The 13,719-nt window shown below is 45.8% G+C and overlaps 3 protein-coding genes across 5 annotated transcripts; 2 read left to right on the top strand and 1 right to left on the bottom strand.

Moving 5' to 3' along the window:
- ppp1r27b (protein phosphatase 1, regulatory subunit 27b) lies at window positions 1-1,559 on the top strand (the record flags this gene model as incomplete). The annotated part of the gene is made up of 3 exons (XM_084441560.1): window positions 1-235; window positions 578-728; window positions 1,442-1,559. 3 exons carry the CDS (start codon window positions 1-3, stop codon window positions 1,557-1,559), a joined length of 504 nt encoding a protein of 167 aa, XP_084297686.1.
- A 1,419-nt stretch (window positions 1,560-2,978) lies between these two features.
- On the bottom strand, window positions 2,979-5,724 carry anapc11 (APC11 anaphase promoting complex subunit 11 homolog (yeast)). Of its 3 annotated transcripts, XM_084441022.1 has the most exons (4): window positions 4,531-4,547; window positions 4,121-4,252; window positions 3,819-3,934; window positions 2,979-3,427 (listed from the first exon to the last, which is right to left on the bottom strand). In XM_084441022.1, exons 3-4 carry the CDS (start codon window positions 3,925-3,927, stop codon window positions 3,282-3,284), a joined length of 255 nt encoding a protein of 84 aa, XP_084297148.1. In that variant the 5' UTR covers window positions 3,928-3,934; window positions 4,121-4,252; window positions 4,531-4,547; the 3' UTR covers window positions 2,979-3,281. The 3 variants fall into 3 exon arrangements, with proteins under 3 accessions (XP_084297148.1, XP_084297149.1, XP_084297150.1); XM_084441023.1 differs by lacking the exons at window positions 4,121-4,252; window positions 4,531-4,547 and adding an exon at window positions 5,006-5,724; XM_084441024.1 differs by lacking the exon at window positions 4,531-4,547 and having other exon boundaries at window positions 4,130-4,189.
- Window positions 4,551-7,557, top strand: LOC311311339 (THO complex subunit 4-like). The gene is made up of 6 exons (XM_084441021.1): window positions 4,551-4,850; window positions 6,154-6,336; window positions 6,442-6,589; window positions 6,704-6,770; window positions 6,897-7,098; window positions 7,240-7,557. Exons 1-6 carry the CDS (start codon window positions 4,668-4,670, stop codon window positions 7,252-7,254), a joined length of 798 nt encoding a protein of 265 aa, XP_084297147.1. The 5' UTR covers window positions 4,551-4,667; the 3' UTR covers window positions 7,255-7,557.
- The last annotated feature ends 6,162 nt before the right edge of the window (window positions 7,558-13,719 follow it).

The raw sequence follows: 13,719 nt of genomic DNA, 5'->3' as shown, positions 1-13,719 counted from the left end.
ATGAAGTACAACCAGTATCCCGTCTCCCAGACCGCGGGGATCCTGGCTTTCTCTGCCCAGGACTGTGGTCGGTCCATCTCGTACAGGGGCTCAGACTCGACCCTCAGACCGCCGCGCAACGTGCACTTCTCCAACGACGTCGTGTTCCAGGATTACGTGCGCGAAGGGGAGCTGGAGAGGATCGGACGCTTCATCCGGACCCGGAGGGTCAGCCTGGACACCATCTACCACTCCGGTAAGTCCCCGTGAAATCACCCCGGAGGGTCAGCCTCGACACCATCTACCACTCCGGTAAGTCCCCGTGAGATCACCCCGGGGGAAGAGTCATTCAGCCATGAATCCAACGTCGTATGAGGGGCCGTCTGTTCAACACATGTTGAAATGGCTTTGTGCTGTGCGCTCGGTTGTGACTTGATCCTACTTGAGTTTCGGTGAAACAAAAGCTCCTTTAACTACGTTTTGTGGCTGAAATCCATAACGAATGCACCAACGTAGCCTCTTCTATCAATGGAGATCCTTTTGACTTGCCAACCATGGATCTTTAATAATGCCATCTCCCGTTGGCATGTATATCCAGGTATGGCAGCCGTTCACGAGGCCGTCTTGTCTGGTAACCTGGAGTGTGTGAAGCTGCTGGTGGCGTACGGAGCAGACATCCACCAGAGGGACGAGGAGGGCTGGACGCCTCTCCACATGGCCTGCAGCGACGGCTTCCCCGACATCGCCCGGTGAGCCAAGATTACACACACACAGACACGCACACACACACACACACACACACACGCACACACAGACACGCAGACACGCACACACACACACACACACACACACACACAGACACGCACACAGACACGCACACAGACACACACACAGACACACACACACACAGACACGCACACAGACACACACACACAGACACACACAGACACACACACACACAGACACACACACAGACAGACACACACACACACACACACACAGACACACACACACACACACACAGACACACAGACACACACACACACACACAGAGCCAGGGCAGTAAGCTATCACAACAGGGATGCGAGCCTTTGACCTATTCATATCACCACAAATCCTCCCATAATGCTTTGCAGCCCACTTGCACCAACGCTAATCATGCCATCACAATGCAGCACCTCTGCTGCTTGGCTTCATAAACGGTGCGGGTCAGAGGTGGGCAGCTCACACGGTCAGCGACAAGTACATACAAGGGCAGCGCACCAGCGGACGCGCACGCACATTGGCTGAGTTCTGAGCTGCCCTCACGGGGGGGCAGAGACGCGGAGGATGGCCTCGCGCATTCCTGGCCCCCGCTGACCCCCCCCTCTGAGCTATGCCAGAAACTCATGTTCGACCGCTGCAACGCAACACGTTTTTGACCCAGCGGGGGGGGGGCTTTCTTCTGCTTCTCTTCCCTCAGGTACCTGCTCTCGCTGGGCGCCGACCACGAGCTGGAGAACGAGAGCGGAGAGAAGCCGTGCGACCTCATCGACCCCGAGAACAAGGAGCTGCTGGATTTGTTCGGGGTGGGGGACTGAACGCCCCTCACCCGTCCATCCAAAAAACTCAACTGATAATCTGCCACCCTTTCTGGTTGCCCCCGAGGCGATGGAACAAAACGGACAGATAATTCCATGTGGGCGCTGTCTCCTGGAGGGATTTGACCACGCCCGTCTGGTCTGGCGGGAAGAAACCAGCCAGCTGATTGGCCGTTCGCTGAGCGTGATCTAAACTGTTGCTGTGAAGGAGCTACTGTCAGCCCACTCTCAACACCGCAGACACTGTGTTTTAATGCCGGGGAATGAATAAGTGTGAGTTGCTTTTGTACTTTTTATACACAGTGGATTAAGGAGTTGAATGAGGCTTCTTAGGTGATATGTAATATGCTTTTCTAATGACTAGTCAGCATGGACATGTGTTTGTGTGTGAGACTATAAGTTGTTGTTATATGTTGTTGATGCCCCTCAGTCTCTTAGCACCTTTCTATGAGTGCATATGGGAATAACTAAGATGTGTCAATTGTTGAAAGAAAATCCTAAATTCAATGCTATATCCACACTGCAAACGAATTTGGAATCAGTGAGTTTGTGAACAGTGCTCTTTGATACCTTTGTATATCAATCTTAATATGTATCTCTTTTTATACAATATTTTTTCATTAAAGTTATTCCATATTCCATAAATTTTACTTGTCTTTGTCTACATCATGTAAATCCCAAGTTTACTGTTGTCATAAAAGTAGTCTTTCCAAATGAGACTGTGAATGCTGCCGTCTAATTGGCTCCTGCTAGGAGAGTTCAACCCACCCAGTGCATCATGGGTAGTACAGTGCAGGAGCTGCTGAGGCTTTTTAGTCTGTGAATTTGCAGAGACATTATGGATCAGATCACTGAGTGAAATCGGGTTCAGGATGGAGGAAAATGAGTACGAGGGTAGTAGTGTTGGACAATCAACAGGTGCATCTCAGAAAATTAGAATATTGTGGAAAAAGTCTATTATTTTCCGTAATTTAATTCAAACAGTGAAACTTTCATGTATTCTAGATCCATTACACAAAGTGAAATATTTCAAGCCTTTTTTATTTTAATCTTTATGATTGTACAGTATGTTCAGTATGTTCATTTATACACTCAATACGTGGAGCGAGGCATGGAGGCAATCATGTGTAATGAATCTATAATATATGAAAGTTTCACTTTTTGAATTAAATTACAGAAAATAATGAACTTTCCACAATATTCTAATTTACTGAGATGCACCTGTAATCTAGCCAAGTCTCTCAACACATTGCTGGTTCCAGGCATAAATTATGATTACGCTCATTCCTATGATCATATGAGTAACCCGTCCACACTAATATAATCCCCACCTTAGCCAAAGTGTTTGACCCTATAGGTGTTAATTTCCATAAGGGCATTCAGTCTCCTACAATACAATACTGTTGATCACTCTGGGAAGGAAATGATCATAGATGTACTCAAAGCCATAAATCCATGGAGGCAATCCCTCAGATTGATCAAGAAGACATTTACCTAATCCAATGTAGCCTAATCCAGTTTTAAATCAATCAGATGGTTGTGACCTAACTGACAGAGATATTTATTCACATTCTCATCAAGCATACAACCGCCGAAAACAGATAGTTAAAAGGTACAAAAACATAGAAATAGATGTACATAATTTCCAAAATGATAAGACAATCCTCCAAAAGTGGCACGTGTGTCAAGAGTCTTTGAAAGGCAACCCGAAGCAAGGCGAGGTCACTCTTTAAACTTCCATTCCTGACGGCACATCGGACACTGCTGCTGGACCTGCTGTGAGTTCAGCCACTTCAGGATGCAGTGCATGTGGAAACAGTGGGAGCACTGACCCCAGACCAGCGGACAGTCGTCCCCAGGAACTTTACCTGGAAAGACAGAAATATACCTTCTTAAAGGAATCACTCTTTGATAATGGTACAGGATATGATTTGACAAATTTATAAAAACACCACTATGACAGTGCATCAAAAATTAGTCATTTAGCAGACGCTTTTATCCAAAGCGACTAACAATAATTGCATTTAACGTAAGAAAAGCAAGTGTTGTACTATAAACCATCCATCACACAGGTAGACACCACCTCGGGACAGATAGGACGTTAGATGGACATAAACGTAGCCTGGTTGAACGTCAAGACCAGGAGATGTCAAAAGCAAGGTGAACATAGATAGAACTTAGACGAGGATCGCTTTGCTCATGTTGTAGCTTTCGGCCCTTTCACATGCAGTGTCATGGTTGGTTTGCATAGTAACTCACAGTCAGGACAGCAGCCATTGAAAGACATCCTGCAGATCCCACAGTTTTCATCGTTGGCCACCCAGAGCCAGGAGGCCACGCCGTTCCACTGCTTGATCTTCACCTTCATCTTCTCTCTAGTGGACACAACAACAACAACATTCACACCCTTGGATCAACAACAACCCTAGTTAGCTGGCTGGCTAACACGGATAACGTTATAGTTTGATAGCTTTGCAGCACACTACGTTAACTGGCAGTGAATGCCAGAAATATTGTGCCCTGATAGATTTAACTGTGGTTCATTGAAGATATATACTCACAATAGATACCTTTTATATCCTAATTAAGAGTTGGTTGTAGCCTAACGAAGCGAGATAGCTTGATTCATTTCACTTCTTCACATCGTTCTCACTTGTCAACCTAAGCGAGGGGACATGAAACAGCGCCGCCAACTGGCAGTGGTCGGGAGACAAAATGATTTGTTCGATTTCATATGAGGTAGTGGTAACATACCACAGTGCCAAGCAGCCCAGTATATCTTTTACTGTGAATGGTTTTATTGACCAAACAAAATGTCTGGATTACTCCCCTAAAACCGTACACAGCAAGTAAAGCAACACGTGTTAGCAGCACTGATGCAGTCCCGTGTATGAATATGACCAGCAGGTGGCAGCACCGCCAAATATGGTCATGAAACCGACGAACGGAAGTTGCAGAAACACCCGCTGACCTAATTTCCTTGGATTATTTAACCGCCCCGCCGTCTCTTCTTCTCTCCTCGCACAACCAGGAACAAGGTCTGCAACCAAGACTGCGTACTCAGGGCTTTTCCACGTTTTAGTTAATTTTTAGCAACAGTAGTGCCAAATGGCGGATAAGATGGATATGTCTTTGGACGACATTATTAAACAGAATAAGAAAGGTGGTGGTAGTAGTGGTGGCGGACGAGGGAACCGAGGAGGCCGACGACCAGGCGGAGGATCCGGGCCTGTGAAGAGCAGACAGAGTTTCACCCGGGAAAGAAGTAGCAGACCCACGCCGTACAGCAGGGTAGGAACAAGAAGGAGAAATGAAAATGAAAACGGTCCGACATCCCCCCGACGACGAACGTCACATAATGCTATATTCTGTGAAGCCGTTCAACATTTTTTTCAATGCATGATGTGGAGCTCCCGAGAGAGAGTGGGCACATCCGGGGATCTCACCTCTAAATCACGCTAATCCCACTGCTAATGGCGTCTGAAGACGTGCCTCGCCAGCAGTGGGTCCGTCGTGGCCTCACGTTAGCCAGCTCAGCTACAGCAGCATCGATCCCATAACTACGGTGTCCCGCATGTCCGATCCCGGCCAGGGAAGTGTGGTCCTGCCATCCAGCCTCATGCGAGGGACGGAGTCTTTGTATTAGCTCCGGCTAGCCAGCTAGCTAGCTGAGGTTATGCTCATAGCTGTGCTATCTTCAATGCTACCGCTAGCAAAGCCACTCGCTCTGCTAGTTCACCCTATTGTTGAGGGTTAGGGTTAGCTGGTTGCTAAAGCCATGCCTCAGATGGTCGTGAGAATCGTAAAGGAACCAGTTATTTTTCAACGATTTAGATACTTAAACCAATTTCGGCCTGAGTTTTAACTTGATTACACAACTTCCAGTGAACAAAATGGCGATCCTTAAGATGGATGCTCAGCAAACGGGTTCGCCATTGCTGTGCCACGCTGAATGCTTGGTTATGTTAAATACGGACTGCTCAAAGAACACACGACCAACTTGATGAACTTTCTATGGTCAGGCAGTGAAGGACAACAATAAAAGGACCCCCCCCCCATAGCTTGAAGGCAAGGATCCCCCCGATGGACTCGCTGGTTTGGAGGAGAGGAAGACACACCGTCTTCTAGGCCCTGGTCCCGCCACTTGAATTGTCATTTGGGAGTTCAAGTCAGTTTAGTTTTTTTTTTTACCATGAAGACTTTTTTTTTTACCATGAAGGGCCACAATATACTAGCATACCCAGCCACCCCAAACGCTAGTAGTGCATGCAGGACCATTTAGAATCTACTTAATTGGACATTTTTTCCCAATAGTTTACTTGTTTATTTCATGCAATCTTTCATTTACTAACTGTTGTATTGTCGGATGATGGATGGGATGCTCATAGTTTTTTTTTTTGTGTGTGAAAATGTCATCAAAGAATAATGAAGTCTTTTCCATCAGTTGACCAATTGACCAAATGGCAGCGGTGTTAAAAAGTTCCCCTGCCTGCCACAGCAGTGGTTTGGTTCGCACATGCCCAGTCTCTGGTCGGCAGGAGCAGGGGGACCAGTAGTCAGCAGCTGCATGTGTTTTTATTACCCCCCCTTACAGCCAAGAGAGTTGCCGGACAAATGGCAGCATGACATGTTCGATGGCGGAATCGGCGGTCGCACCGGTGGAGGTGTCGTTGTCGGCGCATCTGGAGGAGGAGGAGGAGGAGGCGGCGGCGGGGAGAGCAGTGGCAAGCTCCTGGTCTCAAATCTCGACTTTGGGGTCTCCGATGCAGACATCAAGGTATGTCTATATGGTGAAAAACTATGGTTGGCGATGGTACCGGTACATTTTATTGACAAAACCACTGTCACAGTGCCTGACATTTTTCATCTTTGTGCTTTTCAGGAATTATTTGCGGAGTTCGGCACGTTAAAGAAGGCAGCTGTGCACTATGACCGTTCCGGTCGCAGCCAAGGAACTGCAGATGTCCACTTTGAGAGAAGGGCAGATGCGCTCAAAGCCATGAAACAGTACAACAATGTCCCTCTGGATGGTGAGGTTTCATTTTTAACTCTCTACTCTTGGAACAAACTAAACTCGTTGTTTGTTGACGATGCTTTAAATGGTTTTCGGGTTGAAAAATTTATCTTTTTCCTTCTGCTCTTAGGTCGTCCCATGAGCATCCAGCATGTCACGTCACAAATCGACACACAGAGACGCCAGTCTACACAGAGGTATGGGGTTCTCCTCTCTGGCTAGGCTGGCTTGATGTGACTTTCATCGACACGGTGACACGGGCTGTTCAAACATGCCCACGACTTCCTGCTTTGAGGCTGACCCGTTTTGATTTTCTTCTACAGTTCAAAAACTGGCGGATTTAACAGAGACAGAATCGGGCGTCCCAACTCCGAGAGGAGACAAGGAGGAGGAGGAGGCGGTGGAGGAGGAGGCGGTGGCGGCCGCGGAGGATCCAGGGGGAGGGGGCGAGGTGGGAGAGGAGGAAGCAGACCGCAGCTTTCTGCCGAAGAGCTGGACGCCCAGCTGGATGCCTACAACGCAAAGGTAAGAAAGGGGTTACGGGTCAAATTTGTTTACATTATCTTATTCTTTGACGTGTTTTGGGAATATTCCTGATAAGTGTGTTAATGATGTGGTATGTGTTTTTTTCTGTTGATTCTAACTGTGCTTTCAATTCTATTTCAGATGGAAACCAGTTAAAACCTTTTTCTAGTAGCACTCGTGGGGATCTGGCCCTGTCCTGACCTCGCCCATCCTTCTGCCGTTTTCTGACACCCTGGGCTGGTCATCGTGGTCTCGTCAAAGCAATGGACTCAAATGTTTTACCACGTTCTGTATTCAAGTCATTTTAATGTATGGACCTAGTTTCTCCCTTTTTAAGATTATGAACACTTTTTGTACCTTTTATTTGGTGGACAATTTTAGGTTTTTGAAGGGGGGTTTTCTTTGATTCTCCCCCCCCCCCTTTTCCCGGTTCTCATTGTGTAGGTTAGTTGTAATAAACCTACAAAAAACACAGTATGCTGCCTGTGCGTTTGTCATGCTGCCTGTGTGTTTGTCATGGAAAGAGTGATTTGTCTTGTACAACATTGTGGGCAGTTTTTGGAAGGAGATCTTGGGCGAGAGTCATCGACCGGTCAACGCCTGATAAGAAGCAGGCGTATTTCTGGCATAGCTGGACATCTCGCTAACCGGTGTGGAATGTTTTCATTTGGTAGTCCGCAATTTTATTTTTCTGGTTGAAACAATGTGTTGACTGACGTCACGATTGTTTCCTAGTGTTTACACACTTTTGCTGAGTCACCAGTGTGTAAACCAGAATGTTTTAGAGAGGGTTGTGTGGTGAAATTGTGGGGGTCATGGGGATAATACAGTAAGGCAAGGCAAGTTTATTTGTATAGCACATTTCAAAAAGCAAAAGTGGACTCGCACACAAACAAATAAAGACAAAGTCTTGTTAGAAAATGAGATCAATTTTACTGGGATAAAAAGATGCAAACGTTTCGGTCCACGCAGGGACCTTCGTCAGTACAAAGTGAGCACATTTCAGCAACAAGGCAATTCAAAGTGCTTTACATGAGACAAAGCGTCAAGACAAAGTACAAGAAACACTTAAGGTCATAAAACGAAATGCAAAAAAGGGCACATTTTAAACAAAATACAGGAAAAATAAGAGTAGCTGTGCACATCCAGACCCTATTTTTAGGCCAGTTGCAGGACAAGAACATGCGAATCTTGAAGAACTTCCAGCTTTAACTTGGACTGAATGTCATTCCAGGACTTTGGGGCTGCATAAGTAAATGCTGTCCTGCCAAGTCCTGTACTAGTCCTGTACTAGACCTGTACTAGTCCTGTACTAGACCTGTACTAGCCCGTGGAACTTTAAGTGTGATCCAGTCACTAGAACGTGTTTGATGGGCTGGAGCATCCCTGTCCAACAGGGCAGCTATATACAGTGGCTGTTTGCCGGTCAACGCCTTGAAAATGAACAAGGTCATGGGGATAATGTCATAAGTACACTTTCCGTTCTGAATACCACTACAGTGTTGTTTTTAATTTGAAGCAATTGCAAGTTCTCACCATGGACAAACAAAGGTTATTTCCTCCGCCCAGGACACAGACCGGGGGAGGAGATTGTTTTCCGTGCCGTGTGTTAAGTGTGTAGTAGCTGTGTTAAGTGTGTAGTAGCTGTGTTAAGTGTGTAGTAGCTGTGTTAAGTGTGTAGTAGCTGTGTTAAGTGTGTAGCAGCTATTAGTTCGTCTGAAGGAAGCAAAAACGACCAGAGCGATTTCCATGATGAAGGGGTGTAGCACGGGGCAAGGAAGAACACATTACATCCTAATCACGGGGCGGATCCACGAATTATTTCTCGCTTTCGTTGACATTGCCGGATAGTGCATTTGACAGATCCACAAATTATTTCTCACCGTCGTTATAATTCATTGCAAGATTTTTCATCTCGTCTGTCAGTACGGAAATGACGTATTTGAGACGTGACAGGTCAACAGGCAGCGAATCGCAGCTCTCCCTGCCTGTTTTCACTTCCTGTTTACTGTTCATTTAAAGTTACCGCGCGTCCTCGGTATGGACAACTAAACTAGGGAATCACAGATAACACAACTTCTGTAAGTATTTCTATTTAATCTAATGTCTTTGTATACATAAGTATTTGGATATCGCTCATAAATGACATTAACGTTATGTGCCTACGGTTTTCTCATGCCTTTTATATCAAATGCTCTTGCAAACGCTGGCCAGATTTAACTTTTCCTGTGGCAAACGTGATGCTATGACCAAACAATGTAAATGAGCCTACTGTAGGCGAATAGGCTATATGCACAACTCCAGTACTTCCTGAAATTAGACATGCTTCTCTATTTCCTGTCCTACACTATTGGATGAAGTGATTAATCAGGTGTGCCTGACTGCAGCACAATGGTCAGGTACACCTGAATAATCATTTCATCCAATAAGACAGGAAATGGAGAAGCATGTCTAATTTCAGGAAGTACTGGAGTTGTGCATATAGCCCATTACTCTGCAGTGAGCAGGACTATGGTCATTTTTTCTTTTTGTGTGTGGTAAATTGGGTTGACAACTTGGAAGCTATTCTTTTTTCCGTGCTCAGGGAACTACCTGCGTGCTAGCCCGTTTAGGGACTGTTAGGTACGGCCATTGGACCAGCTGCCGCTCTCATATGTACAGTCCCTAGTCCCGCCGTAGACCAGCTGTTCTTATAAGGATCTCCCACTGCTTTTACAAGTGATGCCTCTCAACAAAGCGTCAGAGAGAAATTTAAAAGATACTTACTCACTCAGGAGGGTTTCACCATAATCTCTCCACACTCAAATATTACGTTGACTTGCTGCGCTCCACATACTACATAACAGAGTCTGTGCCACTTTGTCAGGGCGTTCCACCAGATCCGACGGAGCTTCTACTCATCTACGACCGAGAGCATCCCGACTGGGAATATCACCACCTGGTACGGGAACAGCAGCTCTCTGGACCGCAAGGTCCTACAGAGAGTTGTACGGTCAGTACAACCCACCCACCCCTCCCCCCATCTTGAAGACATCTACTCCAAAACATGCAAGATCATGGATCCTGAGAGACCCCAGGCAACAGACTGTTCTCTCTGCTATGGTCAAGGAGAAGATACCGCACACACAGGGCAAGCACACAGAGACTCGGGAAGAGCTTCATTATTATAGCTATAGCATGTACATAACTCACCCTCGGTCATTTATTTATTATTTATTCATATGCATATAGAATGTACATAATCCATCTTATACTGTACGGAAGGAACGGAATGGAACTTATTGTGTAATTAGTGTTAATTTGTAAATTTGTTACAAGCCTGTAGAAACATTTCACTGTGACTGTACACCGTACATTACATGTGACAAATAAAGGAATCTTGAAACTTTGCCGCCCAAGCTGGTGTTCTGAGGGTGTATCAATGGGTCAAAATTGAAAGAGTGACAGGTTGTAGCAGCAAATGAGAGACACTAGCCCAGGTTCGATGGCGGGGGATATCTATGGGTGGGAACGCCTGATCGCGAAAGTCGTTACTGATTGGTGTCACCGGGATTCTGGCGCTACCAATGAATTGCCAGGATTTGAACAACAGATTTTTTGCATGAAGTGTCCCAGACCCATAGAGAGATCTGCAGCATGCTTGTCAGCAATGTAGTTAGCGTAGCTTACGTAGTGTATCAGCGAAAGAACTCTCCTTGAGACTAGGTTCACCATAACTGGCACCGTGTTTTGAATGCCAGACCAACCATTTTTTAGGAAAGGCGTTTGCCTGAAGTTGAATAAGATACATCAAACAAGCTTATTAGCAATTCCAAGCGTTCAAAACCCAGCGCTAGTCATTGGTAAACCCTCCTGAGTGAGTGAGTATCTTTGAAATTTCTCTGTGACACTTTGTTGAGAACCGTCACTTGCTAGACCGGGAGATCCTAAGGTATACGCATACTCACAGTATATTCTTTAGCGTTTGGATTCACCTGATGTGGTTCAATCATCTGGAAACTTTTACCTGTTTATGCGCTGTGTATAGAGTGGTGAGGTCTGTCACTTTGTAGGTTAAAGGTTAGCATCGCCACTATTTAAAAATTCACAGAGCCATCAATGATGTATTTTAGAACAAAACATACTCTACTTTTGGAATCTTTGTTAAACACGGTCCTTATTTTCGGCATTTTTTTGAGAATCCCATGAATTTTTCCAATAGACCACAGCAATAATCCGGGAACTTTCATGCCGTGGGTATGGTTGCCGCCCCTTTTTGGTTGAACAACTTTGAGTCTGAATGGCGGCAAGTTCAAATGGGCCGGCAAGTTTCGCCCTGGCCCCGCCTCGTTTTCACCCAAAAAGGGGCGTGTCTGCATGCATAAATACATTTGACTTGACGTGACTAGGCCTGATATACTTAGTTCTTTGCAGTAATGTGTGTGTACGCAACGTTTTTGTGTTATTGATTTATATTGTTCTTTTATACGTTTAGAACTATCATAGTAATAATAATAATTATGATTTTTTTTTGGGGGGGGGGGGGTGGTGGAAGTGGGGGAACCACCATGCCTAGAACAAAATCCAAAAGTGCAGCGCAGAGAAGGAAGGACAGTAGAGAACGCTGGAGAAGAACCCGGATCCTGGAAACGCCAGAGGCCGCAGCGAAGCGCCAGGCTTCGGCGAGAGAGGCCATGCGCAAACGGCGAGCGGAGCAGGCGCCGGAAGCGGTGGCCAGAGAGCTGGAGTCGGCGAAAAAGCGGATGCGAAGACGCCGAGCAAACGAGACGCCGGAGGCTAAGGCCAAACGACGGGATTCGGATAAACTGCTCAGACGGCAACACAGAGCGAACGAGACTCCGGAGGCTTCCGAGAAACGGAAAGCTTTGGCGAGAGAGAGACAGAGGAAATACAGAGCCAAGCAGGCAGCCTCTGTAAGAGGACGCGCTTATATCGTTGTAGTGGTTTAATGTTTGTTTTTTCCTTCCAGATCTTTATATACTTTAATATCATGTAGGCCTACTGTATCACGAGTGGGAGGACGATCTGGAAAAAAAAAGGACAGAAATACTGTATGATGTCTTTTACTATTATTATTGAAGTTGCAATGCTATGGAAGATGCAGCGATATTCACCGTATTGACTGCCATCGGCCTATCAGCAAATAAGATGACCGATCAACCTATGGCAGTGGTCGATGTTTATCTGTTGATTATCAGTATGATTGGATTTGTGTTCATTCAGAGATAGTGTGAAGGGCTAAAATATGCTATTTTCTGATTATGAAAACATCTTTGTTAGCTGGCACAAAAGGGAATAAATAACAAAATAAACAACAAAAATATAAAAACCTTGGCATTGGCTATCGGCCAAATTGTTATTTTCAACATCAGTGTGGGCCCAAAATTTCACAATCGGTGCATCCGTAGAAGGTACCGTATTACCTAAGTTTATTGGTCATGGACATTGGTTACCCTAAGCTAGCTACAGTGCCTAGCTAGTTCAGAATCAGTTTTATTGCTAGGTAGTTTTTATACATACTGTACTAGGATGATGTACTAGGTTCTGGTCAGGTAATGTGTTGTGTCTTGATGTCACTGGAATTGTGTCTAGAAAGCAATTTAACTGCAGTTTTTGGATACTGAAGGATGTTGCAAGGAAGCTAATCTACATAGCCAACGTTGGCTATATAAGCTCATTCTCACCCTAACTCTATTGAGAAACGCTAGAGTAAGTCATCCTTGGAAAATGAGAGCTATTGTTGTAATAAAATCTCAAAAATAAGTTTTTCTTGTTGAGACTTTCTTTGATACTTAGAATTCACTTTGCAAGGAAGGACTGAGGCATGCCTGTTGGTTTCAAATGTCTTTATTGCAGAGTAATGTTTTAGTGGTGTGTACAGCAGGTCTGTGAGTGAGTGAGTGATTCTGTTAGTTAGTAAGCAGGATTACACAAAAACTACCAGACCGATGTCCACTTGCGCATGCACAGAGCCACGGCATGCATTCATGGGTGGAGGTTTGTGCTCCCTGAGAACCATTTCTACATATAGGCTAATCATCATAATAATAATAATATGATTACAGGACCCAATGGGGGTTTATTCTGCCTCACAGTGATCACACATTACATATCATGAGAGGCACACAGCACACACATGCAACTTTCGCGGGCCACTGGTGGATATTGCTCCCTGTAAATATCCCGAGCTGTCCTCCACCAGGGAGGATCCCAGCTTCCGGAGTGTGACGAAGTGTCCTGGAGCAAGACGATGAACCCCAAAAGTGTGCCACGGTGGCGTAGTACCTAGTACTGTTGCCTCGCAGCAAGAAGGCCTCCGGGCTTTTCTGTGTGGAGTTTGAATACTCTACCCGTGTTCACAAGGGTCGGTCTCCCCATGTCCCCCCCCCCCCCCCCTCAAAAAACATGCAGAAGAACAGGCTATTCAGTCTGGTCCCTGACCAAGTCCTGGACTGAGCACTTAGACATGAACGATGGCTGCCCACTGCTCCTGGAGGAGGACAGCTTGGATGGGAGAAGGGCAGGGAACAATTTCCACCGGCGACGCCCGAAAAACTGCATGTGTGTGTGTGTGCTGTGTGTCGTGTCTCCACTCACTGTGTGTAATGTGTGTGTCATGTG

The sequence above is a fragment of the Borostomias antarcticus genome (genome assembly GCF_949987555.1).
Source record: "Borostomias antarcticus genome assembly, chromosome: 7".
Taxonomy (NCBI): Eukaryota; Metazoa; Chordata; class Actinopteri; order Stomiiformes; family Stomiidae; genus Borostomias; species Borostomias antarcticus.
This window is presented reverse-complemented; position numbering and strand designations above follow the sequence as displayed.